At 41.6% G+C, this 25042-nt stretch overlaps 1 protein-coding gene across 2 annotated transcripts; it reads right to left on the bottom strand.

Annotated features, from left to right (window-relative positions):
• Positions 1-431: 431 nt before the first annotated feature.
• On the bottom strand, positions 432-23952 carry shisa9a (shisa family member 9a). Of its 2 annotated transcripts, XR_014117243.1 has the most exons (5): positions 23093-23952; positions 22159-22265; positions 5423-5551; positions 2895-3465; positions 432-2496 (listed from the first exon to the last, which is right to left on the bottom strand). XR_014117243.1 is itself a non-coding variant. In XM_027005963.3 (4 exons), the coding sequence occupies exons 1-4, from the start codon at positions 23599-23601 to the stop codon at positions 3065-3067; spliced, it is 1146 nt and encodes a 381-aa protein (XP_026861764.1). In that variant the 5' UTR covers positions 23602-23952; the 3' UTR covers positions 432-3064. The 2 variants fall into 2 exon arrangements, 1 of the variants encoding a protein (XP_026861764.1); XM_027005963.3 differs by having other exon boundaries at positions 432-3465.
• Positions 23953-25042: the final 1090 nt, after the last annotated feature.

Below are 25042 nucleotides of genomic sequence, written 5' to 3'. Positions count from 1 at the left end.
CTGACTTCTATGAAGGCAACATCACCTACAGTGATCCTCCTGAGGTCCAGTGCAAAGGGAAGCACTTGCTGTAAAGAGGTTGTGTCTCGTCAGATTAGAGTATAATTTCTAATTTTATTTTTAAATATAATTTTAAAAAAATCTATAGATATACTATATTTTCTTATATTGTATGTCAATAGATATTGATATTGAAATTTTCTTTTGTATTGATATTTTGTTTTGTTTTGATATTGATATTTTCTTTTGTATCCTTTTTATATTTTGTGTGAAAATGACCACATAACTACCTCATATTTTTCTCAGTAAGAAAATAAATTGCTGTATGGTCATCATAACAAAAGGGTGTATGGCAAGGAACACATGTTGCTTATGAATAGATATGAATAGATTTAGAAATAGTAAATTTGTCAGAGACACCAGACAAAATCAGACACAAGTTCTTATCAACATTTGTAAAACGGTTTTATTTTCAGCACTGTTGATTTGCTGATTTGCTTGTCCATTTTTTTCCATGTTATGTGACAACAGCATTTACTGATGGATGGCAACATTCCTCACACATACAAAGCACATTGTTGAAAATGAAGCCTTGAGATCAGACAAATTCCTGTTAAAATAAAGGTTCCTGCCTAAACATACACATCTCCCTTCCCCACTAAGATGTCAGTTAGAAGACCAGATTACTCCACCATTAGGATGACAGATGGAAGAGATGAAAAGCTCTTGCAGTGACGAACGGTACGGCAGGCAGAGCAGACCCCAGCGCAGAAGCTCTGGCCGCAGAACTGCTGGGCCTCCTGGTCGGTCTGTCGGCCTGCTCCACTCCGCCGGCCCCCCGGACAGACTGCACGCTAAAGCGCTTGATGCTGCTAATTAGGTCACCTGCAGCTGGCGCTTCCGTGCACCTCCCTTTAACCTCCAACAGGCCAAAACTTTGCCTGGCAGGGTCAAAAGCCTCAGCAGAACTGAGTGCGCTCAGCCGCTGGCTAATTCCAGCCACCTGTTTTAGAAGTGAAAGAGTACCAGCTGAGGATCGGATTGGCTGCCTCGCTCGAGCTCCAAGAGCCCGAATCGAATCAACCCAAATCCCCCCCTTCCTTCAGGCCCTCTACAGGGAGCTCAGCTCAGCTAGTGAAGATGAAGCAATCGAGGGCCGCTTCTTGTCCTAGCAAAAAAACAAAATATGATTCCGCACTTTGGCATCACAAAGAGTTACATTTAAGAATGTGCGGTGAACCGGAGTGTCTGGAAAACAAATCTATCCCGTTGTGTACTCTGTGTACTTTACTATAGTTACAGTTTATATATATATATATATATATGGGATGCAAAGAGGGAGTACAGCAGCAAGAGAAATAAACCATCAGGTGTAAGTGAGGCAAGTAGAAAAATGTCTTTTTTGTTTAACTGGTGATGTGCAGGCTGGGTACTAAGGAACAGAAGAAACAAATATATGAATTTGATCTGGATGCGAGACTGGTGTTATTCCATCTGATCTGCTAACCCTGGGCTTCCTGTGTTCTGTGCTGATAGCTCCTGCTTTACTCATTGCTGGTTTAATTCAACTGAACCCAGTAGTTTGTCATGGAAATTCTCCCCTGTTTCATCAGCAACTTCTCTTTGACAGTGCAGGCAGCAATGGAAAAAATGTATATTATGAAGAGAATGAAGAAAGAAATCCTTATTTTATTCCAATATTATAACTTGATTTTGTAAGATACTGTTATTTTCAGAACAACCACATCCATTATACTGTGATGCAGTAGCAGAAAACAGTTTTTATCCGCAATGTACAACTGAGTGAAAAAGACAAATAGATAATAAAATTACACAACTTCAACAAGCTAATTCTTGGCACAATGTACTGTATCATTTGCATACATATACTGGCAACAGTATAAATATATATACTTTGAGAATCATTTTCACCAGAATGTCTGAAAAAATAATGTTCCTTCAATACTAAACACTACTGAACAAAAAATGATAAAACCCTGTGGTGGCAACTGAGCTGCAAAACATCTACTGTCGTGAAGAAACACTAGACAAGTATTTCAACATGCTCTTATGCGTTCAAGAAGATACAACAAAACACATAAGAAATGAACGTTAAATATTCCAAAGGGAGGTCAAACACTTGTTTCCAAAGATCAAGAGCTAACAGGCACAATTTCTAGCAGAGTGACCATGTTCTTTAACAGTGCCCATCACTACTCCACACCCCACCCGTTACCTGCCAGTGCTACCTCATGGTACTGTGACAAATCCACTAGAAATGGCCTCCTTACGAGATTATACTAACTCTTGAGAACAGAAACGTCATTTTGTGAAGCTGGTTACATGGCAGAGATTTTGGAGAATAACTGAATTAAATGACAGCGTTTGTGAAGTGAGCATGAAAGGTACAGCCCTAAAATACACCCCATTACATGACGCTTGTTCACTGGTGATTCCTTCCTCATGATTTTCAATGGTGTCTTCAAAATAAGGCATCTGCCACCAAATCAGAAACAGTAGAAGTTGAGGGAAGAGCCTTCTAAAGACATCATGTACATCACAAAGCTCTGATACTGCAGGACTCCTGGTTACATCTTACACACTCCAGACCAGCCCTCGGATCTTTGGGCTCACTACCGCAGTGCATTTTATTCCTTTTAAGAGTCAACACTTTATAATCAATCTTGGTGTTTCGGTGTGTTAGACTGTATTTATTGCTTGTTTACTTTGACTCTTTTCTTGTTCCCTTTGTTTAAAATTCTTTATCACCGTCACCGATTGAACACGAACACATTGTAATGGATCTATGCTATAGTGAACATTTCACGGAAACAATGGAATTTGCCAGGTATCACAGTCAGCTAATACGGCGAGGTCTCTAAAAGCCTACTGACCACCTGTCTCGTGCTCGGCCAATCACGGCGTGACTGGCTCGTCTCTGCAGTTGGGCCTCCATTCCAAAAGGGGGCAGAGTGATGCTTTCTGTCAGGATAGTGATCGTTCCCCGCCTCTCTCCTGCTCCGACCGGAGGCTGACGAGCCCTGCGAAGGCGTGACCGTAAACCTCACACGGTCACTTCCGTCTTGCTGTTGGTCACGAAGTAGGGCTGCGTGGGCAGGTAGTGGTGGCTACGAGCAGGGTTGAGCTGGTTCATCTGGCCCACGGCGCACGGTTTCTTCGGCCCGTAGCTCTTGCGGCGGCCCAGCGTCTCCGTGGCATCCCAGCCCCTCAGCATGCCCGTGGTGGCGATGGTGTTGGAGCTGTAGGCCACGTGGTGCGGCACGTGGCTCTTGACGGCCTTGGGTTTCTGTCCATTCTGCTTGGGGCAGGGGAGCTCGGTGACGTAGGAGGCAGTCGGCTCCACGTGCTCCACCCGCATCGTGTGGAGCGGCAGGCTGCCTTTAGCTGCCATCTCAGTCAAGTGGTGGTGCTGCTTATTGTAGAAGTCACCATTGGCCTTCGCCGCTGACAGCGAAACAGAAGAGAAAAATTAATGATTCGAAGAGAAATTAAATTGCAATTTGTCTTACTTGGTCTTTCTTTAAATAATAATTTTGCTTGTAAAAACTGGTCATGCTGTGTATCTTAATAAACCACCTTCTGCTATTTAATAGTGGTTATAGAGGAAGGTTATATTTACACCCCCTAACAGATTATCATATATTATCATATATAATATATATTGTGATGACAATATCAACAATAACAACAACAATGTCGATGGTATTATCATTATTCTCAATCTTTGTCAGTTAGGTTTTTGTCCATCCATGGGTTTTCTAGTTGATGTGTTTTTTTTGTTTTTTTTAACTGAGTTGAGATATGAACTGTTCATTGAAACAAATAAACTCCATCTATTAGTCATGCAGCAGCAAGAATGGTTGTCTTCTGTTAGCTTGCCTGGTGAGGCAACCTAGACAGAACAGGAGCGTTACATTCTTATGGAGCAAATGATCATTGATCTATGGTTGTGCTGTCTGCACGTCCCAGCAGTATGGCGGGCCGTCCAGGGCTCACCCGGCCGTCCCAGAGGGCTTGAATGTTCTCACTGGCATTTGTTTATCAAATGTCTTCTTCTGACCTTTAATCTGTCATGCAGTTCATTGAGAGGAAGCCCCTGTGTGGAACCACTGGGACTGTCACTGAACTAATGGGATGCTTCAGTCATTTATAAAAGTCCTCAATAAAATTTGTTTCCAGGGGGATTTCAAACACGATCTTGTTGATCTTTTTAACACCTTTTCGATCAGCTACATGAATGATAGGTTAACCGCAAAAGGGTCTACGCTAATATACCGCAGACCAGCATGTTACTAGCAGTGAGTATGATGTGAGTATAATGTCATAAAATTAATGGCTCATCAGGGTCTGGCAAGTGTGAGCCAGGAAGTCAGTGTCTTTTTGCTTGATTGACGTCCACCCTTGAATCGTTACTCTTAAACCCAGAGTGCCAGTTATCCTCATGTGACTTTCTCAGACTAGGCTTCATAGCCGATTACTTTAGCGTCCTTGAAGATAAATTTCCCACACATACTGAGTTTGGTGTGTGTTGCGATGATAAATCTTGTGTATTGCTCGTCAGATCCTGTTCCCCTGGCCGTACATATTGCGCTCAATCAACCATCACACCAGTTAGTCTTGGTGTTCAAGAGCATATGTTTGGCTCAGCTATAATAAGGCAGAATCTTTGATTTTGAAACCCCTGTTTCTAGATGGAGTTTGCAATTACATCACTGCTCCCAGTGAGTCAGTTTCAACTTTGCTCAGGGTAGCTCTGCATCTGACTTGTGGTAGGCTTACACAATTGATCTACAGTGCAGGACAACAGGGCAACTCCTACTGTTGCCATTATTGTTTATGTGCAGGGCACTGTGCTGAACTGTGAGCAGAGAACACAACCAACTGGGTATCAAGCTGAGGTATGGACTGTGTAGAATGGCACGTGTTTGCTACAGACGTATGAAAGGTAATTGGCCAGAGATTTGTTCACATAAAAGGGAGATAGGCTATCCAAATATCTCTGGGGCGGATTTCCTGGCGTGTTGCTTTATTAGTTAGTGCCACATCTCCATGTCCAGGAGAAATCCAATACCGTGACCTTAGAGGCGCATTCGAGGGACAGGGAATATAACTATTGATCGGAAACTGTGGTTTATCAGTTCTCCAGCTCTCAGCCTGTGGTTTTGGCTCCTTTGGGAATTTACAGGAGAAGGCAATTAAATAAAAAAGAAATAACAGTGACTCCATGGAGTCTGTTCTGCTTTTCTGGACTACGTCTAGGTGTGTCACTCATAACAAGGGGAAATTAGACCTTCGTGCCGTCCTTGTAGGAGATGGGGAACGCGCCCGCGACGGCGCGAGTAAACGCATTCTCTTTATCCCAGCTCCTTTTTTGAAGAGTGTAACTGTATCTCGGTCTTACCCACAGCCTTCAGCGTGGCGTATTTGTTGAGTTCTTTGCTGGTCTGTTGCTGCTGCTCGTAGACGTGGGCCAGCTGACTCAGGGCAGGGTAGGGCCGTGCCTGGCCCACGCTGTGAATCTGGGGCACCTCTGACAGCGACAAAAGGAAACAAAAGCCAAGGAGGTTAGACACTTGCATTGTTCCAGGACACAGCTATGGAAGAGCAGTTTGCCTCCACTAGGAATATCGATTTGGGTCCATCCTGGAGGTTCTTTTTTATCTGTGGGCTACTGTGGCAGAGCAGAGGCTTTAGATAAAGACGGAAGGACAGCGTGAGCAAGGAGTAATCAAGCAAGAGCCTCCCGAACTTTGAACCACCGTTTCTACACCAATCAGAGAGAAAAGGGTCTGCATGCCAGGCACCTCTAAATGCTAAAAAAATGGGAAAAACCGCTGGGTGTACGCTCACTCCACCAGCGCCCGAGCGACCAGCGCATGTACGTGGTCGATGTTCACCCTCACCTCCCTCCAGCTGTTCGAGACGGAGTGTCAGTGCGCAAACGCTGACAAAGGAGCCATAACCTGCCCGCCGTGGCTGTCAGCGAGCTACTCCTGTTGTGACTAATTAATCACTTAGCCTTGCTGCAGGGTTGCTGACACACGTCGGCGCCGAGCACCATGCAATGAGTCACGCAGCAGCAGCCAAGCTGCTGAGCGACCACGCAGGTCTGCAGCGGCGCTGTGCTGGCCTTCCAGGAGTAAACAAAGGCAGCAAGGTTCAGTGGACTCGCATGAAAGTTGTCATCAAAATAAATGGCTGTTCCCATCTCTCCCCTTAGCACTTTCAGCACACGTCACTGAGTCATTAACCACAGATGCAACTGAACCAGAAACTGTGCAAAATAAGATGTTATAATATTGAAAGAATCGTTTAAAAAAAATGCTGGAAATGTGATTTTTCTTTCTTTGTGTTAAATCTCCCTTTTCCTCACAGTCTTCCCATTCCTATCAAACACTGATATACACTTTGTTTATGTGATTTGTTCATTCCCCTTATGTAATGTGCATTTGATAACGGCTGCACAGAAACGAGGACAACGTTGTACTGTTTGAAGGGAAGGGATGAAAAAACTGAACTGGAATTATTTATATTTTACATAATTATTGAATTATACTTATTCCTGTTTTTAATATTAAAATTTAATAACTGTGAAAGTAATTCATTTTAATTAACAAAGTGTCAATTTTAAATAAAATATTGAATAGTGGATTCGATTATTTAAAATTCCAGTGTAAAGATTCAAACGTAAAACATTTATTTCAAGTTCAATTTTGCAAATAGGTTGCAAAAGTAAACAAGGACAAAGGTCAGGAGTTCAGCTTCTTGGCTGAAACTGAACTTGCTACTGACCTCCTAACTATGGCAGGACAGGCAGCATGTCCTACCAAGAGCTTTTACCATCTTGCCAAAAGTTTCAATAACATGTGCATAAAGAAAAGGAACTTCTTGACAAAAATAGAAAAATGTGCACACAGGTGTTTTGATGAAGTCAAAGCAGCTTTCTAATTGGATTGATTAGCCAATTAGATTACTTAGATTACTTGTCTTTTTTTCTGCATCTTTTCTAGACACCGAAATTGATAATCTACCCATTCGGAGTATAGAATTTTAAACAGCTGGATTCGCTCCTAAATATTTCAAAACATGCAATTCGCAATTCCTTAATCCAAATGAATTACTTTTATAGGGAACACAATTAATTTGATTAAAATTCACACCCATATTCCTATCAAATATTATTAATGTACTCCAGTTAATTTTTACTTTTTTATTCTCATGTTACGTGACCTTAAGCCTTCTCAGATCTGTGGATTTCCTCGTCACTTCAGACCACATCTCTACTGCAGAGAAGTGATTTTCAAGCCTGCGTGTTTTTATCCTTCCTCGACTTCAAAGAATGCAGCTCCTGTCCTGCCTCCAGAAGGCTTCCAGTAGTCCACAGACTCCGCCTCCTATCGCTCTGCCCCATGTTGGATTTGGAGAAATATGTGAGGTACGCCAGCCAAGAATAACGATACAAACCAAAGCCAGTGAACCGAAATGAACTGTGATGGTATTTTGCGTGATCAAGAGAGACAGGATGGCATCAGTAACCTCAAAATTTTTTCTTAGACGCTTTTGCTTCGGACCAGATCACTTCTGTTAAATGTGCATGCTGTTCACTCCGCTCACCACAGATTTCTCAGCCTACTCGCTTGAAAATTTGACAAAAGTAGCATGCAAGTGGGAGTGATCCTGTGCTTGGTTCTGCTCGGGTGTGAGTGGGAATATCAGAGTTTGCTTTGCTTTGTGCTTGGTGCTGACTCATCTCTACAGGGAGAACCTCCTCCCAAACTATTCAGCTGCAAATTGCTTTTACACTATCTTATCCTCACGCTATCTCTCTCGTCATGGCAACACATCTGTTTGCGTTCCATTTGTGATGCGAGGAGCCTGCCTCTCACATGGTGTCCACCACCCACATGCTAAGGAAGTGGTGTTTGCAATCGATGGGAGTGTGATGCTTATTCATGTGTCTAGAAATAAACCTGTTTGTGTCAGACTGCAGAGTGGGGAAACCATGTGTGCTTGGAGAATTAATGAGCAGTTCTCAGTTAAACACACAAGACAAAGACATTAAGCATTCTCCGTTTGGCTAATTGGCAAGCGTAGAAGGTCTCCGTGTTTGCAGTCCAGCATAATTTGTCAGAGAAACGGCATTAGCAATAGAAGGAGAGAATGCAAATGTAAACATTGCCTTGTGTATACTGCTGACTCACATTGCCTAACTGAGAGTTTGATGTTGGAAAATGGTTGAAAATGGGGCAAAGTGCAGGTCCCCCTCCGAGTTCAGAAATGCGATAGTCCAACGTGGCTGGCATTTGAGATGCCACCCCCATGCCAGACGGGCTGCCCTCTCACAAAGACCAGAGCCCATCGGCCCTTGGGACGGTCAAAGTTCTGTGGTTTGGACATGGCTAGGTCACAGCAGGAGCTCAGCTGCACACTCTGCACATGGAGAATGCACCAAAACCGAAGCTCAAGTGCACGACCTCTGACCTTCGGTTTGGCTCAACGGCACAATGCAGTGTAACTTAATGACTTTGGATTGAATTTGTGCACATATCTAATGCTAACAGCCTACACGGTATCCGGTCTTCTAGAAGGCGAGAGATTGGCCAGACTGGTCTTACAAACACTAGTGTCCACATAATCAGCTTCATATGTTCATCTGTTCGTTATGCTCATTCCTGCTCATTACTCATGCAGAATATTAGATATCCTGAGACTTGAAAAAACACCTTCTGTACAAAACAAACCCATCCAGTTTATTCAACCTACTGACAATGTAGCGTTGTGCTGAAATTTAGGAGAGAGTGTTAAACCAAAGGCGATGAGATGTCATATATGACAAGGAGAAAATTCAATTGACCAGGTATTTTCAGGTCTCAAATATGAACCTTTTGAAGAGGACAAAATAGATGGCTGTCTTCGGTTAGGCTTTGACAGCTAACAAATTGTTTGTTATTACCAAGCTATTGAAACAGTGAGCATCACAGCAGTGTTTTTCTGACATCCAAAAATACAGAGCAGTGAGAAAGACAGAATAATGCAACGGAATAAATGGCAGGCTTATGGCACCAAGTTATCTAGAGGACCCATTTATCACAGCAGACATGCCCCAGAATCCCTTGTGCACGCAGATTATTGGCCATCAGGTTTTCTAAAGAGACTTTGATGACGTGCAGAGAACTGCACATGACACTGAATTTTAAAATCAAAAGTTAGACTACTTGAAAGTGACAGCTTTGGGGCAGGTGGGCTGAAATTATTTTCATTTCCATTGCAATTCCTCTCTGACAGCACAATCATTCAGGCTGCCAAATGAACATGCTGTATGCTCCAATTAACAGCACATCTGAACGAAGACTGACAAATGGTTATTCTTATCACATTTTAAAATGACAAAACAATACACGAGATATATTTGTATTTAAAATGTAGGTAGATAAGCCTATTTATTAAAATATGTGTATATGTATTTAAGGCCAGAATGTACATTCACATAAAGGGGTGTGTGTGTGTGTGTGTGTGCACGTGTGTGTGCATGTGTGTGTGTGTGTATGTGTGTGCATGCGCGTGCATGCATGCATGTGTCGGGGGGGGGGGTGGCCGAATAATTAAATCTGAGTTTAAATGCTGCATCCCCCATCTCTTGGAAGGACTGTGCTGAATAAATAACAACAACAGCATTACTTAATGCAAGCGCAGGTAGTGAGTGCAAATTCCCAGCGAGACTGACGTATGCTGACAGAGTAGTGTTCTCTCCTAACTCATAACCCTGTTTCCTTTCCACCAACTACCTTGTTAAATCTTTATTGGCCTGGAAGAGAGGCCTTTATTAGATATACCGTCTTGAGGTATGTGTGCATGTTTTCCAGGTAGTATCTGGGTCATCAGCCCTTTGTGTGTTTGAAACAGGAGAAAAACACCACACTCTAACCTGCTCTTATCTATTCTGGACAGGTCTGTTTTGACAAGCGTGCACTGCATGTTAGTAATTTAATACCATATAATGACGTAAATACTTCAGACTTAATGCTGACAATATTTTTAATGGCTCAAACAGAGTTCAAACTAAATACTCTTCCAGTCCAGGAACCACTTGATTCAAGAGGCCAGCCACCAACTGAGCGGAACAGGACACGTGCAATGTGCCCTGTTCCCATTTCAGATGCTGATTTGCAAAACGTCACCTCTTTGATATGAGCGATCCATCAAGCCTGGCTGGACTACTGGATGGATGTGGCTCACGACTTCATCCCTTCATCCTCATCCTCTTCCCAGAGGTGAGGAAAAGATCATCAAATCACTCACTCAGCACTGTTTGCTCAGGATCCTGGAGAGCCAAAAACCAAGACAAATGGATTGGTCGTGAATATTTCAAGCCCTAAAGCGTACTGGTTTTGTCTCCCCCTGTGATTGTCCATCAGCCCGGGGAACACATCATCTCTGTGCGGTGTAGCTCCGTGTCTGTTGCTCCTAACCAAACACGCCCTGCCTTGCTTCTGCTTCTGTCTGAGCGCCCACGGCCACCAGAAGGATCACAGGGTGAGGTTAAATATATCAAGGTTGCCACAAAAGCAGACAGAGAGCAAGTCAACACTGTGGCCATGAGACACCTCTCCACTGGCTTATTAAAGATGCAAGGGAGTATTTCGGGGAGCTCTGTATCCCGGGGGATAGCGGTGTGAGAAGGGCATCGGTGCCCACCGCTGCTTTCCATTCCACATCGTGCAGGACTTTTCTGCTCATGACTGCCACTCATGGTCCTGACATTACAGAAACGCAGGCGATGAGGGAGGCTCCAAAGTCATTCCGATTGCACAGTGACGAGCGTCGCCTCCTCTGAGACCCCTGTGGCCTGCCGTCACGTAGGTCTGCCTGTGCTGCTCCCTTCTTTACATCAGAGCCTAAACCCATAGTCAGATAAGCACAAGGACTTTTTAAGATTGATAATGAAATTTAAAGAATGCATCTAAAGGCATGGCATGACCAATTTATTTCTAAAGCACTTTTCATACACAGGGTGTGACGTTTGGCCCCTCCTAGCATCCTTATCATGGTTACCCTGTCTCGTGTATTTGGTTTGCTTCCGCGTTTCATTTTCTCTGCCTTTCATTTGTAGCGCCTGTGAATTGTTAGTTCTTATTGGTACTTATACTTAAACTGTCTTGTTCCCTGTGTGTTTGCTGATCATTGTGTTACGTTCTAGCTGCTGTTTGTGTGAATCCTAACCTATGTGTGTTATTCCAAGCCTCGTTTTTTGTCCGTTTGTTATCGCTAGTGTTAGTTATTTGGTCTTATCATTGCTTGTGTCTTTGTTATAGCCTGCTACCCAATTTTTTTTGTCACTGAGTGTTTTGTTTCATTTTGTTCGCTATGTATTCACGGATTCTTTGTATTGTCTCTATGACCCTGGACTGTTCCAATGATTAAGATTCTGAATTTTCCCCTAATAAATCTCGCTCTTCTCCGCATATGCGTCCACCTCCTAATGGCTCATTGTTACACAGTGGCAATTCAAAGTGCTTTACAAAGACATAATATAAGTAAATTAAAAAAATTAAGTGTATTACATCTATCACTTTGAGAGGATTTTTGGAAGATAAAAGACAAAAGGTTACATAAACAAATTATTTAAATAGAAAATATAATGATGCAATTAAAATAAATGAATAGAAAAAAATAAATCATAGAATAATAAAATTAACTAAAAGAAATAAAATACATTAAAAGACTAAAGTGCCATAATAATAATAACAGTGCTGCCAGAAAGTGCATAAGTACATATATACAGGAGCACAAGAGATTAGAAATGTTTTAATCTGGATTTGAAAACCTGCCACATTTTGGAGAACATCTTGGTTCATCTGAATGTTGGTTCCAGTTACGTGTACCATAAGAGCTAAATGCAGCTTTACCATGTCGTTTTGAGTTCTAGGCTCTACAAGCTGCCCTGTGTCCATGGATCATGGATTTTTTGTGCATGGACTTTTTGAGCATACCTGAAAAGTATTTCTGTGATTTATAATATACTTTCTGTGATTTATAATATAGTAATCTATAACTAACTGGAAGTCAGTGTAGAGATTTTAGCACTGGCGTAATGTGGTGTTTTCTTTGTCTTACTTAAAAGTCTCACAGCAGCAGTCTGAATAAGTCCAGTTAGGAGACAAGTACTAGAGTCAACCCTGCTGGAGTTAAAAGCATGCATGCATTTCTCTAGTGTTGTTGGGATATTCAGCCTTTAATGCCAGCTATGTTATTAAGATGACAGAAATGTTTTGGTGCTTGTTTTGATGCGGATACATTTACATTAACGTCATTTAGCAGACGCTCTTATCCAGAGTGACTTACAAAAGTGCTTTGTCATTTACTCATAGAATACATCCTAGCCAGTAGAGTAGGTTAGAGTCCAATATACCAATTATCTAGAATACTGTAGAAATACAGGGATCACAGCTGATGCTCTACCTTACACAATGATAAATGATAAGTGTATGCTCTACCTTAAACAATGATAAGTGTAATAAACAATAAGTAATTGAAATATTCCATGTCTTCCATCTGCATTTGAAGACTGCAAGGGACTCTTCTGTCTAGACAGTACGCAGAAGTTCATTGTACCATCTAGGAGCCGGGACAGAGAATTGTCTCGATGCTTGTCTTCCATGAGACTTGTAAGCATGGTATTTCAAGCCAAGCCGTACTTGAGGTTCGAAGTACTCGAGTTACGGATCGGGCTTTGACCACTGATATCATGTATGGAGGGGCTGGTCCATTTTTGCCTTTGTAGGCAAGGTTTTAAATCTGATTTGTGCAGCTACTGGAAGCCAATGAAGGGAACGCAGCAGTGGAGTGACGTGTGAACTTTGGAAGATTTAAGACCAGTCATGCTGCTGCACAAGTTGTAGAGGTTTGATGGCTCTTAGAGGAAGACCAACATGTAGCGAGTAGCACTAGTCTAGCTTTGAGATCAAAAGAGACTGCACAAGCACCTGGGTAGCTTCCTGCGAGAGAAAGGTCCAAAACCTTCATATGTTACAAAGGAGGAATCTGCAAGACCAGGTTAGATTAGAAACATGAGAACGACAACTGGTTGTCCAAAGTTATGCCCAGGCTACGGGCAGCTTCAGATAGTGATACCAGAGTTCTCGAAGGAAACTGTGAGGTCATGGTAAGGAATAGGAGTAACTGGGATGTGCAGAAGCTCAGTTAGTAAAGGCGAGATCTGAGTCTATTAAAACACCAAGAATGTTGACTGGGTCGTCCGTTTTTTGACTGGGTCATCACTAGTGTGATGGTGCCTCCCTGCCAGCCCCTCTATTTGCTGGTGGTAACGTCCATGTGGACTTTTGTTTACATTGTGCTTTTCTGTTGCACATGTTTTATATATTTTGGTCATATGCAGGTGCTGAGTCTCATTCTCCATGTCAGCTGTGTCTTCATGTAGATATGTTGTTCCGTTATAAGCCCTTTGTGTTCATATGGCCAGTTGTCGGTCATGAACACTACACTGGCTTTCTTTAGTTGTGCTTATTTGTGCACGCTTATGTTCAGGTTACTTTCATTAAACTCTTCAGTCGGAGACTTGCTTGCTTCCTACTTTTTTGCACTTTCTTTGCCCTTAACACCCAGATTCAAGATGTGCACTAAATTTAAGATGCTTCTCTCTGTTGCCAAATATCATAAACTCTTCTTTGTGTTCGTTTGACAGAAGTAAATTCTATCTCATCTAGTTATTTATATGTGCCAAATAGAGACAGAATGTGTATATTGGGCTGTGATCATCTGGAGAGGAAACCAGGTATATCTGTGTATCTGAATAACTGTGATAAGACATTTTGTTGTGTATATATATGGGGGATTCCACATGTTACAGCTATCCTATCGGATTCAAAACTGCCAATCCTAACTCCAGACTACTAAATAAGACCCAAACCAAGAGGACAGTTCCTGCCAATCCTACCCAATTTTCTAACCTGTCTAGAAGTCCTATGTGAGCTACAGCATCAAATGCAGCACTAATATCCAGTAATGCCAGGACTGACATTTTAACAGTCTGTCTTGTTCAAATTTCTATAGGTTAGTATGAATTCAGTCTCACTACTATGGTGGGTTCAGACACCCTGACATTAAAAGATTTGTTAGTTGATTGCATACTACTTTCTATGTTATCTTACATATGATAGGAAGATTTTAGTCAGGAGTTTCATTGTTAAGTATAGAAGACTCCAGAGTTTTATTTTTAAAGAGTTGCTTAGTGGAAGCTGTTTTAGTGATTTAGTGAATATATGCAATAAAAATGAGCCATTAAATACTTGCAGCAGATCAGCTGCCACAGAAATGAACATGATTTTAGGAAAGTCAGTTGGAAAAGTATGATGTCAACATGTATCAGCAAGTATTTTAAGGTCAGTCGTATTAAATTGTGAAATAAGAATCTGGTTGTTTTTGGTTGGTGATGAAGTTTTGTGTTATTATTTATGAGATATTGATGGTAAGTGCAATGTTTCTGATTTTATCACTGATATTTCATTACATGGAGGTTCTTTGCTTTGGGGGTTTGTGTGAATATTGAGTGTGAATATTGTTGTAATTCCTGTTAATGATCTAAGAGAGATGAGTATTTCTAGTCAAACGTAACTAAAAATAGAAAATAGATGTCACAGTGAATTTGGAGTTTGTTTTTTCTCCACTTAAAGCTCAGCATTCTTGCATTCACTTTTTTTACATGGTGTTTCTCCATGGAGCTTTCTGTGTGACCAAGGTCTTCTTAGTCTTTGCAACATCTATGACATTCAAAATGTTCCCTGTTGAAAAGATGGAGGAGTGCATTAACAGTATCTGCACTTGTGGATGGTGACAGAGCTACAGCACTCATAAACTGATCACGTGTACTCTCATTTATGTAACGTTTTTGAACAAAACCATCTGTTTGAGAGTCTAGAGAGATCAGTGTTTCAAAGCAAACACAATGATCAGAATGCCACATCCTTAGCAATGAAATTAGAAATGTTGAGGCCCTTAGTAATGACCAAATCCAGAGTGTGGCCCTTCATAGAGGTTCTCCAACATGCTGCAAAAGTATCAAATAAGGCAAAAAGTTATGTTTTAAACTGATGTTAAGAAGTCCCACCTTTGCACTGAAGGTACTGCGCTCTGTGCTGCCCCAGGGAGATGCAGGAAGAGGACGGGGTAGAAGACAGGGAGAGGTGCCCTGTGTTTCTGGGTAAAACCTCTGGGCTAGCTGTGATGGACTGAAATAACTGGTATGTCCCCTACACATACCAGTTCCGCCATCTTCTCTGAAAAGGCTAAATGTGGCGGAGAGAGTTTTGAGGGAGAGAGGGTGGAGGTTGAAGGGGTGTAGATTCTGGTGGTGGTTGCAGAAACCCTGATGGATAGTTCAGGTCATCGCGACTCATCGTGAGTCAGATAGTCCACCTGAATCATGTCACATGTCTCCTGCTCTCCTTCCTTCTCAGCTGTGATGTTTGAAGACCTGTCATCAGTGCAAAGTGCTGACGGGTTACAAAGTAAAAAAAAAAAAAAAAAAAAAAGAAGATTGTCCCTAAAAATGTTATAGATTCATACAAAATATTTAAAGAATCATAACAGTTTTAAAGTAAAAACACACTGGAAACTGGAATTTAATTAATTAATTGTCAATGTTTTTCTCAAATGTATTCAGTACATAAAAATATTTTGCATTTTCACTCAAGTGTCCAGTAGAAATCGATCAGCGTGCAATCATGTGTGAAGAGTAAGAATAACAGGCCATGTTAAATCATAGGGGAGCTGTTTTCATGGCAGAGCTAGCAAATGCATTATGCATGTGTTCAGATTCACCTTCAAATACTGTACTACAGCAGTTCCCCCACAAATCTCACCAAATCTGTATGGTACAATATGTACAGTGGCCTTAGCGGTGTGTAAAACACTCCACTTTAAAGCGAGTGTGCCTCATTCACCCACAGAGATGTCTGAAATAACATATGGATCATGAAAAATCCACATTATTCATGTATTATGAGGACACAGAACAGATGGATGATCCGAAAGGTTTGTATGTTATACCCTGAAAGAGCAGCTGCCCTGTGTGGCATGTCAACCATCTGAACACTGTGTGTGCTCTCTTCTCTTTAAGGAGACCAGAAGCAGGCTGGAGGGCCAAAGCCACTGCGCCTTAGCAACGGTGCTCGAGAAACAGTTCTCCAAGGCAGAGGACCTCCTCTTGGAGACGGGTGAAAATTCTGCTGCCAAGACATGCTTTGCTTCTGAAGGAGTTTTTAAAAAGCCTAGCTCCCATATGGAGTACCAATATCCCCCCAGAGTGAAGCTCCTAGCTCTTTCAGCAGCTGAGTGCACATGAACCTTGCCTGCAGATATGAAGACATGCAGCTCACACATCAAAGCTGAACATTGAGGACAGAACCAGAGGGGTGTCCAGCACACCCATACTTCAGTCACAGGGCTGATTTTCTGTTTTTCTTTCTTTCTTTCTTTCTTTCTTTCTTTCTTTCTTTATGAAAGCATAAACACGTTTAGTGGTGAATGTTGGATTTTCATGTTACATTTTGTAAGATCGGATTTTTTTCTTGAAGATTTTACCACAAATCAGGTAATATTGTATATGCATGCTGTGTTGAAAAGAACATGTATCCCTTTTCCATAGGATCTCTCTCTCTCTCTCTCTCTCTCTCTCTCTCTCTCTCTCACACACACACACCCATCAGAAGCTATTACCAGAATTGTTTCAAATGATTAATTATCAAGTCCATCCTGCTTAACACCTGTTATGCAATGAATGCCAACTATAGCCAGGGAAAAATGTCTGTTTATTTAAAAATGTGATTCTTGCTGCAGGTCTCTGGTTACAGCTCATAATATATTCTGACCTATACTCTTTCCTTGCTGTTAACAACTGGTGTAAGGTGTGAATCTTCAAACATAAACAAATCCACATGCTCCTCTTCAGCCACACCGAATCCATGTGCCACCGGCTTCAGCTTTTTTAACAAGGTCCAAATTCATTAATTCATTTCACTAATACTACACACAACTTGTATTTCCAGGGGTTGGTGTAGCATTATAACAACTGTGAGACCTGATATTATCTAAAGGTGAAATTTTGTTCACTTAAAGTGTTAGCTGAGCACACTGAGGACAGATATTATTCCAATTTCCATCATGTAAAATGATAAATGGTTGCACACTGCTAAGTGTTCTGCTGGAAATCCATTAACATGTCACTTTGTTCATAACTGAATGCTACACATAATGAATTATGCATAATTTTGGCCACAAAAAAGGTGATCTAAGGACTTAGGAATGTGTGTGTGTGTGTGTGTGTGTGTGTGTGTGTGTGTGTGTGTGTGTGTGTGTGCGCGTGTGTGTACTTGAGCACAAAGAGGGGCAAGATGCTCACTCCATTGTGTGGGAAGAGGAAAGAGACCAACAGGCTCTGGCCTCTGTAGAAGCGAAACAAATCTCTCTCACTCAGAAACCAAGTGATGCCTTTATGTACTATCGTTCATTAACTCCTGCATTGTAATATTACCTTTCTCCATTTTCACTCAGGTGTAAGGTGATTATCTTTAATGATGACCTCTGTTCTTGGTTCATTTTAAATGTGAAAGCAGTGACAGGTTTTGGCTTCCTGCTGGCATGAGAATGACATCGCTGCATCTGGCCCACTGATGCCTGTATTGATTCGCCTGGCCACCAGTGTTTGGCTGCATCAACCACTGAATCAGCATTATGTTTTCTTAACCTCCCTCCTGATTGTCATTTTCCTGATATTCGGCATTTGGATAGTAAAGTACTGTTTGAGCTAAATACTTATTTTCATCACAGTGTTTTGCTATGAGAAGGATACCATGTACTTAGCCACCTGGAAAAGTGCATTTGGTACGTCTGACATCATAATTTTTGCATCCGACTATGTGAAGGCCAAAATGGTATCATGCCTGACCTGGTATTGTACTAAGCACCAATGAAAGAGAATGAATACATAATGCATATCTGCTGAGTTCCACAGACACTGCCTGAGATCTACAGCGATATTTAAATGGTGCATTTGCATAATATGCTGGAGGAAAAAAAAAAAGGATATTTTAGGATAAAGGGCAAAAAACCTCCAGCCCTCCATTAACTTAAAGTTTTTCCACCATGATGGTGTGGCAGGAATAAGGCTTCTCTTTAGACCACTCCAGGGCTCAGAGGATGGATAACAGAAGTGCCTAGTTTGTACCTCACTAAGCATTGAGGACTGCCAGAGTTTCTGCATGCAGGCTTTAAATCAGTATCTTTAATATTTCTAAACAGGGATTTTATTTTCATGTGTAATTTTGTTCATTAAAGGTTTTTTTTTCTCTCTCTCCATATTTCCTCAGACCTTTTAGTACTTGCAATAAAAACAACAACAGTGTTTCTTATTGCGATAATGGACAACAGCCTTGTGTATATGAAATAAAATTAGCATTGGCATCTAGAATAGACCCGTACGTGCCCCCAGTTCAGTGACGCACATCAGATGGCCATGTGTCCCTTTCCCCCAACGTGTTGGCGGCCCAGGAGGAAGAGGGCTGCCAGCTTGTCCTGCGGGTGTGAAATCGGAGCCAGTTCTGCTCGGTGGAGCTCTCTGAAAACAGGGAGGCCATGCTGGCCCAAATACACTCCCGGCAGGGGGCACCTCTCACTGTAGCGTGGCCGCAGTGTTGGTGGCTGTGGTCAGGGAGCCAACAGAAATATGCTGCCTGCCTCAAGGAGCATGAACCATGGCCTAGTAATCGGGGTAGGATGGTGGATCAGGACAACAGGGGCCAATGTGTTGCCATGGACATACACATGGTGTTTTCACCCACAGCTAACAGCCTCAGAGCAGGGGAGAGAGAGAGAGAGAGAGAGAGAGAGAGAGAGAGAAAGAAAGAGAGAAAGAAGGGGAAGGAGGGAGGTTCTGCCTTGCAATGGATTATTTATAGAGTGTTATCATTGAGAAGCAAGAGCAGAACACATTGATTCTTTACAACAGAAAACTGAGAAAATGAGAACTCCTTTACAAAAGCTCAAGATTAAGGGGGATTTCTCACCATCAGGAATTACAGAGAGCATAATAGCACTTTAATCCGCCATTGTGGTTTTGTCCTCTTTCTCTGGACCTTTGGTTACGAATAATATGTCATATGTTAGCAATACATCCAACTTTTCCCACAGACTGACTTAAAAATGTACAGGAATAAAGCTGTCTGACCTTGCAATAGTTAAAACAGCAATAAGTTGTATATTATTAGGGATTACATAAAATCCTTGATTGAATCTTTGTTTTTTATATAGATGCAGTACAATACAGTCTGATATTCAGATTTAAATATAAATAACAATGTCACACAGGTGATCCAAATCTAGAAAATCAATATCTCTCCTAGTCAAGCAATAAGATATTTGTAATCAGTTCTGCATGTATTTAGTCCAGGCTATGCAACTACAGATGTATTGTATGAAGGCCTAGATGGTGATCTCTATGGAGATGGAAAGAATCTTTCATGTACAAGATTTTCCTTCATAATCAGTTTTCAGTTTTTCCGTAGGATCTCTGATTATCATTGTGGACTCATGAAGAGTCACATTGCTTTTAAATAGCACAGATATTCAACCTTTTTCTTGATAATGTCTACAAGGGGAAATGTGTAAACTTGTTAGAGACATTTGTTAGGCACAAAATTTGATGTTAAAGATTTACTTAGCATTTCATTACATACCAATCTGATTTTTTCAGAATAACACCAGAAAGATTGGTTAGCGTTCCTTGATTACCTATTAACATTTGATTTTGTTGACATGTTCCATTTAGCTTTCATTACCCTTGCTCAACCTCGTCCAGACACTGCATGCTGTCTGCGAGCCATGTGCTAGATCCCCTCCGCGGTCTTCCAGCACACGCTGCGTCTGCTGTTGCTCTTCCTCTAAATCGTTCATGTCAATTGCTCTCGTAACTCGATTAAGAACCAGCGGTTTTGTGGAGAAGGCCCAAGTCATTATACGTTATTTTACAGGTATGTTCTGCATCAGATTGATGTAATAAATAAACATTACCCCCATTTTTAACAAATGAAAGAGAGAAGTATATGTAAAGAGAGCAGCCACAGCTACTGCCAGAACACAAAAGCTCTTTATAAAGCAAAATCTGGAAAGCAACTTCCCTCTTCTTTTCTGGAAGTAATGCAATTCTCCAAACGCACGAGCATCATGCAGTCACATTGTAACTGTAACAGATTCATGCATTCAGGGAACACAAGCCACTGTCACACAAGGACATCCATACATCCTCCCACTCGTAGGCGTATTCGCCCCTGTGTCTGATCGCCCTGATTCCAGTTGCTGCCTGATTCTGGATGTCTGCTGGCATAAGGCTCTAATAAACAAAGGATAATAGATCCCCGCTGCTTCTTTGAGAAACTCCATTAAGGTAATTAGTTTGAGAAAAGGTATCTGAATGAATCCCTTGGACTCTCTCTCTGTGTGTGTGTGTGTGTGTGTGTGTGTGTGTGTGTGAGAGAGAGAGAGAGAGAGAGAGAGCGAGCATGAGTGCGGAAACAAAAAAGATTGCAACAAGAAAACATTTCCCAGGAACAGAATAAGTGGTTAGTTGTTCTTGCTGTTCGGTTTTATTTGATGGTATAAACATTTTAAGACATCTTTCTGTAAATTGTGCATTTCATTGCCATGACCCAAAAACAGAAAGATATTTAATCAAAAACTGGGAGAATCAGAAGATCAAAATGGACATAAGCATGAAAAGAGGGACTCGCACTCACTTGCACGTTAACGTTGAGATCATTACATCAAATTACCAAGCCATTAAAAGACAATTATTTTAAACTTTCTTTCCCCCGATTTTCAGTTCAAGTGCTTTATTGTCATCCACGGGGTCTGTGAGCGCTATTCAGTGCAGCTCAGAGGAACAGGTCAGAGCTCAGGGAACTAAGACAAAAGCTCATGATTATACCCAGGTCTGGCGATTAGCATGAGGGAAGACCAGCCTCCACATTCTTCATCATCTCATAAAAGCTGGCAGAAAACATTTTGCCTTTTCCCTTGACTTTCACCATAGGCCTAAGGAGAAAAACATAAGTGTAGGAACTATATCAAGGCTGTTTGTAGCTGGAGTGAAACACAACATAATTAATTAAGCAATTCACTGGGTGAACTTCAGGAAAAAATTCCAATTGCCTTAATAACCTACAGATAATCCAGAAGCTGTAGCCTCAACTAAACTACACCAGCACTGGCAATTCCGGTAAATAAATGCAAACCATAACATAACATTCAGGTAACCCCGGTAACCAGGGTAAAGTGCATTAAACTCATTAGAGGTTCAACACATTTTAATTAATAAAGGCAAAGACTATGTGAGATGGAATCTGTACAAGTATGCTTTTACACTGTAGTTATGGAAGTGACACAAGGGCTAGGATTACAGAATGATCCATGCATACAGATTTTAAAAAATGGTCTTAGCCACTGTTTGTTAAATTTAAGAGTGCAATGTCTGCAGCATACACTGCTGCTTGGAGTAGCACTGGGTATTATCTCCGTGCTAAATTGTGAAGGAAAGACCCCTGGCAACAGACTTGCCTTCTCAGTGTAAAGCAAAATGGATCCTCTGAGCATGATATTTGAATCTCTACTGCGCTTTGGGTCATTCCCACACATCTATGTTTAGGGAGCTGATTACCACACAGTAGAGCAATGTAATCACCAGAAATGGATTATAGATTTAGGTGCTTAAACACTCCAGATGAAACCTTGCACGTTGAGCTGTTTGATCCCAGTATTATAAATAGATGGCTTTCACAAACAGGGAGCTTTGTTTCTTGTGTCGAAAACAAGGATTTCTCATTGTACACTATGAGAGAACTGTCCATTTTGCACAACCAAAGTTGCACCAAAAGTCCCAATATTGAAAAGTGGGAACATTGTACCTGTAGCCTAACACGTATATTGTTCTGTAGCCTCTAAATGTGGCTGAGCATAGAGGTTAAAAAATTCTACCCGCTTAAAATGCAGTTGCGTGCTGCTGGCTCATCCTTCGGCACGGCTGCCGAAAACGTCACGGATAAAACACAAAGCAACTCCAGAGTGACTTACGCATAGTGTTCGCCCTCGCTTGCACGTTGTCATAGTGCTGTGCATGCATTCCGATGGCTTCTTCGTGTTCAGCTTGGCACGCGCCCTGCATCACGCTTGCTACAGCTCTGTGGCAAGGGAAAAGATTTCACTTTAATAAACAACAGGTTACATCTGGAAACAGGCTTCGAAAACACCCGTGTTTGCATCACGATAGGTCACGCATTTAGACTGTGCCCAAGTGATCAGAGCTTTATTTCACCACAACATGCGTAGCGTTCTCTGTGATCAGTTCAAGGCTGCCAGGGCGCTGAGCGCGCTGCCGGGCCGTCGTCGCTGTCCATGGTGCTGTATTTTTGAACATATAGGAGTGGTAGCTTTATTTACACTACCTGCACGCGGTGGGTTGTGCTTTTCTTATCGCAGCACGGAACACGAGACACAGCAGTTAGTGCGTAAAGGAGTTGACTGCGTGGAAAGCAAAATGGTTGCTACGGTCACGGTACTGATGTTTAGTTTTTGTAGGATAAGGAACTTACTTTCTCAAGAGCTAAATAAAAGCACGCAATGAGAATTACAGTAGCCTTGAAGTAGCCTTATGTTTATGTATATGTTTATTGTATTTCAAATAACCAGTTCCCTGCTATGAGTTGGAGTCTTTCTACATATTTATGTTTGCATATAAGCCCGCAACCACGACCGATGAAGAACTCCTAAATGCACATTGATTGAAAACAGCGTTCAAATTGAGGCTCTCAACCTGCAGTGTCATTTCAGACGCAGTATGCCAACAATAGCTTGTCAATTTCCGATGTCTTTTTTTCAGTTAATGTAGGTTATTTCGACGTATCTGAGAATGCCTTGTTGCAGTATTTGTAACACAAAATTAGAATGATTTTTTTTTCTCCATAAGTGATAAAAAAAAAAAACAACGCACAAAAAACTTGCAACCTACCGAGACATGTTTTCTCTGTGGGGTCGTTGAGCTTTTTCTAGTCCAAGTTTTGTAAATATCCCAACTAGTGCCATGATAGCCACGACTCCGCAAATTACATACACGATTAAATTAGTTTTATCCCTTGTTGGGTCGTGTCTTGGGTCAGTTTTCTTATACGGCGTTTGACCTTTTAACCATACAGGGGTATCGTAATTCTTACACGTGCTTTGATCCAAACGAGAGTTTTTATAAGCACAGCAAAATCGGAAGCCACAGGTGCCGCAACAGTACAAATAATTGCCTGTTTGGCAAACAAACGGTGGATCCCACTGGCCCATTACGTCGTAGTATCCCCGACATTCGTCCTGTGTGTGCGGACTTTCGGAAACGCCGTTCTCCCTGGACCCGTTAGTTCCCGACAGCATAAAAAAGCCCTCGAGCTGCTGTTCGGGTTCACCGTCCGCTTTGCACACCAGCACCATAACTTTGACCAACAAGTACTCTAAAAGCAAAACTGTCCATCTCATTCTGTTGTCTCCTTCTTCTGAACGACAAACTGGAAAAGAGAGGAGTTGTTGCTAGCAGTTGTACGATAACATAAATCCAAGTATGAAAATATAGCCATACGGGGTGGTTATCATTTTCAACGATTCTTTTTTTTCCCCCGCGTGTGGCGAATAATCAGGGTTTTTTTCTCCAAATGCACTATAAAGGCCACTCTAACAGTGGGCGTCTCTTCACTCGAAGCGCACTCAAGGTTGTGTTGATTCTCTGTACCTCACGCCGTTCCAGCGCAGTGCAACAAAGATCTGAGTGATGCTAGAGGAGATGTGATGAGCCTCAGCGCAGAAGCAAAACTGTGCGCACCAGCGGATCCCAACGCGTCACATTGAGTAATAAAAAGGAGAGAGACAGAGAATCTGGTGGACAGTGAGAGGAGAGGAGGGGAGGGCGAGATTAAACAACACCGCGCGCCTCGTAAAGCTGAATTTCCTCAAATTTATGACCATACCTTTTGTACCCAACTATTAAGTCTTATGCAAAGAAGCTTGGGATTTTGGAATACATATGTGAAACTCACAGAACAAAAACAAAATGAACACGATGACTGTTCCACAATGTTTTCCATATATCATCCATTCATACATTTGTTCACGATAGCATTCCATTGATCTCTTTGTGTAAAAGGCCTACACAAATAGTTCTTCAGCTCCCTAGGCACAGCGAAATGAGCATCGCCAAGTCCTGTTGTTATCCGCCCACACGTACACCGTCCTCATTTAAGATGTTCATTACCACCACTGCAGGTACCTTCCTGAGACACATACTGCTAATGTTGAGAGTGGGTATGTCTTCTATACGGATCTTCTATGCATTTTCTAATAATGAAATTGATTTTAACAGAAGACAGTGTGTGTTATTACTAAATAGCTTCCTATTTTCTGATTCTGCCAATAGTATGTTTTGGTACTTAATTGAAGTAATGCTAAAACAGAAAACAATACAGCAATACAGACCAGAGGACTGAATTGTGCAACTAAGTAAGCCACTCTTTCATCCATAACTACAGCAAAAAATGCAGTGAATTTTTAAAATCATTTTAAAAATAAATTCTAATTTAGACTAATATGATAACACACTGAAAACCATCTTAAGTGTTTTTTTTTTTTTTTAAAGAGACAATTTTCACTTTTCACTTACTTACCTGGCCTTAGTAATATTTTAATCCTCTTTAATCTCACTGTTGTTTTTGGAACTCATTTATAATATCCACCTTTCTCATCTTCGGGATTATCTAGGTATCTGTGGCACTGCATTATCCTGGATTAGGTCTGCCCATAACTACAGATAGTACCTTATTTTCATAGGCAGACACAAATCAAATGCCACTGCTTTCTCTCAGGGTATTCTACATGGATCTGTACTGGGCCCTTTGCTATTCTTTATCTATATTCTCACTCTTGGTGC

The sequence above is a fragment of the Electrophorus electricus genome, chromosome 15 (genome assembly GCF_041902795.1).
Source record: "Electrophorus electricus isolate QZ-2024a chromosome 15, ASM4190279v1, whole genome shotgun sequence".
NCBI classification, from domain to species: Eukaryota; Metazoa; Chordata; class Actinopteri; order Gymnotiformes; family Gymnotidae; genus Electrophorus; species Electrophorus electricus.
This window is presented reverse-complemented; position numbering and strand designations above follow the sequence as displayed.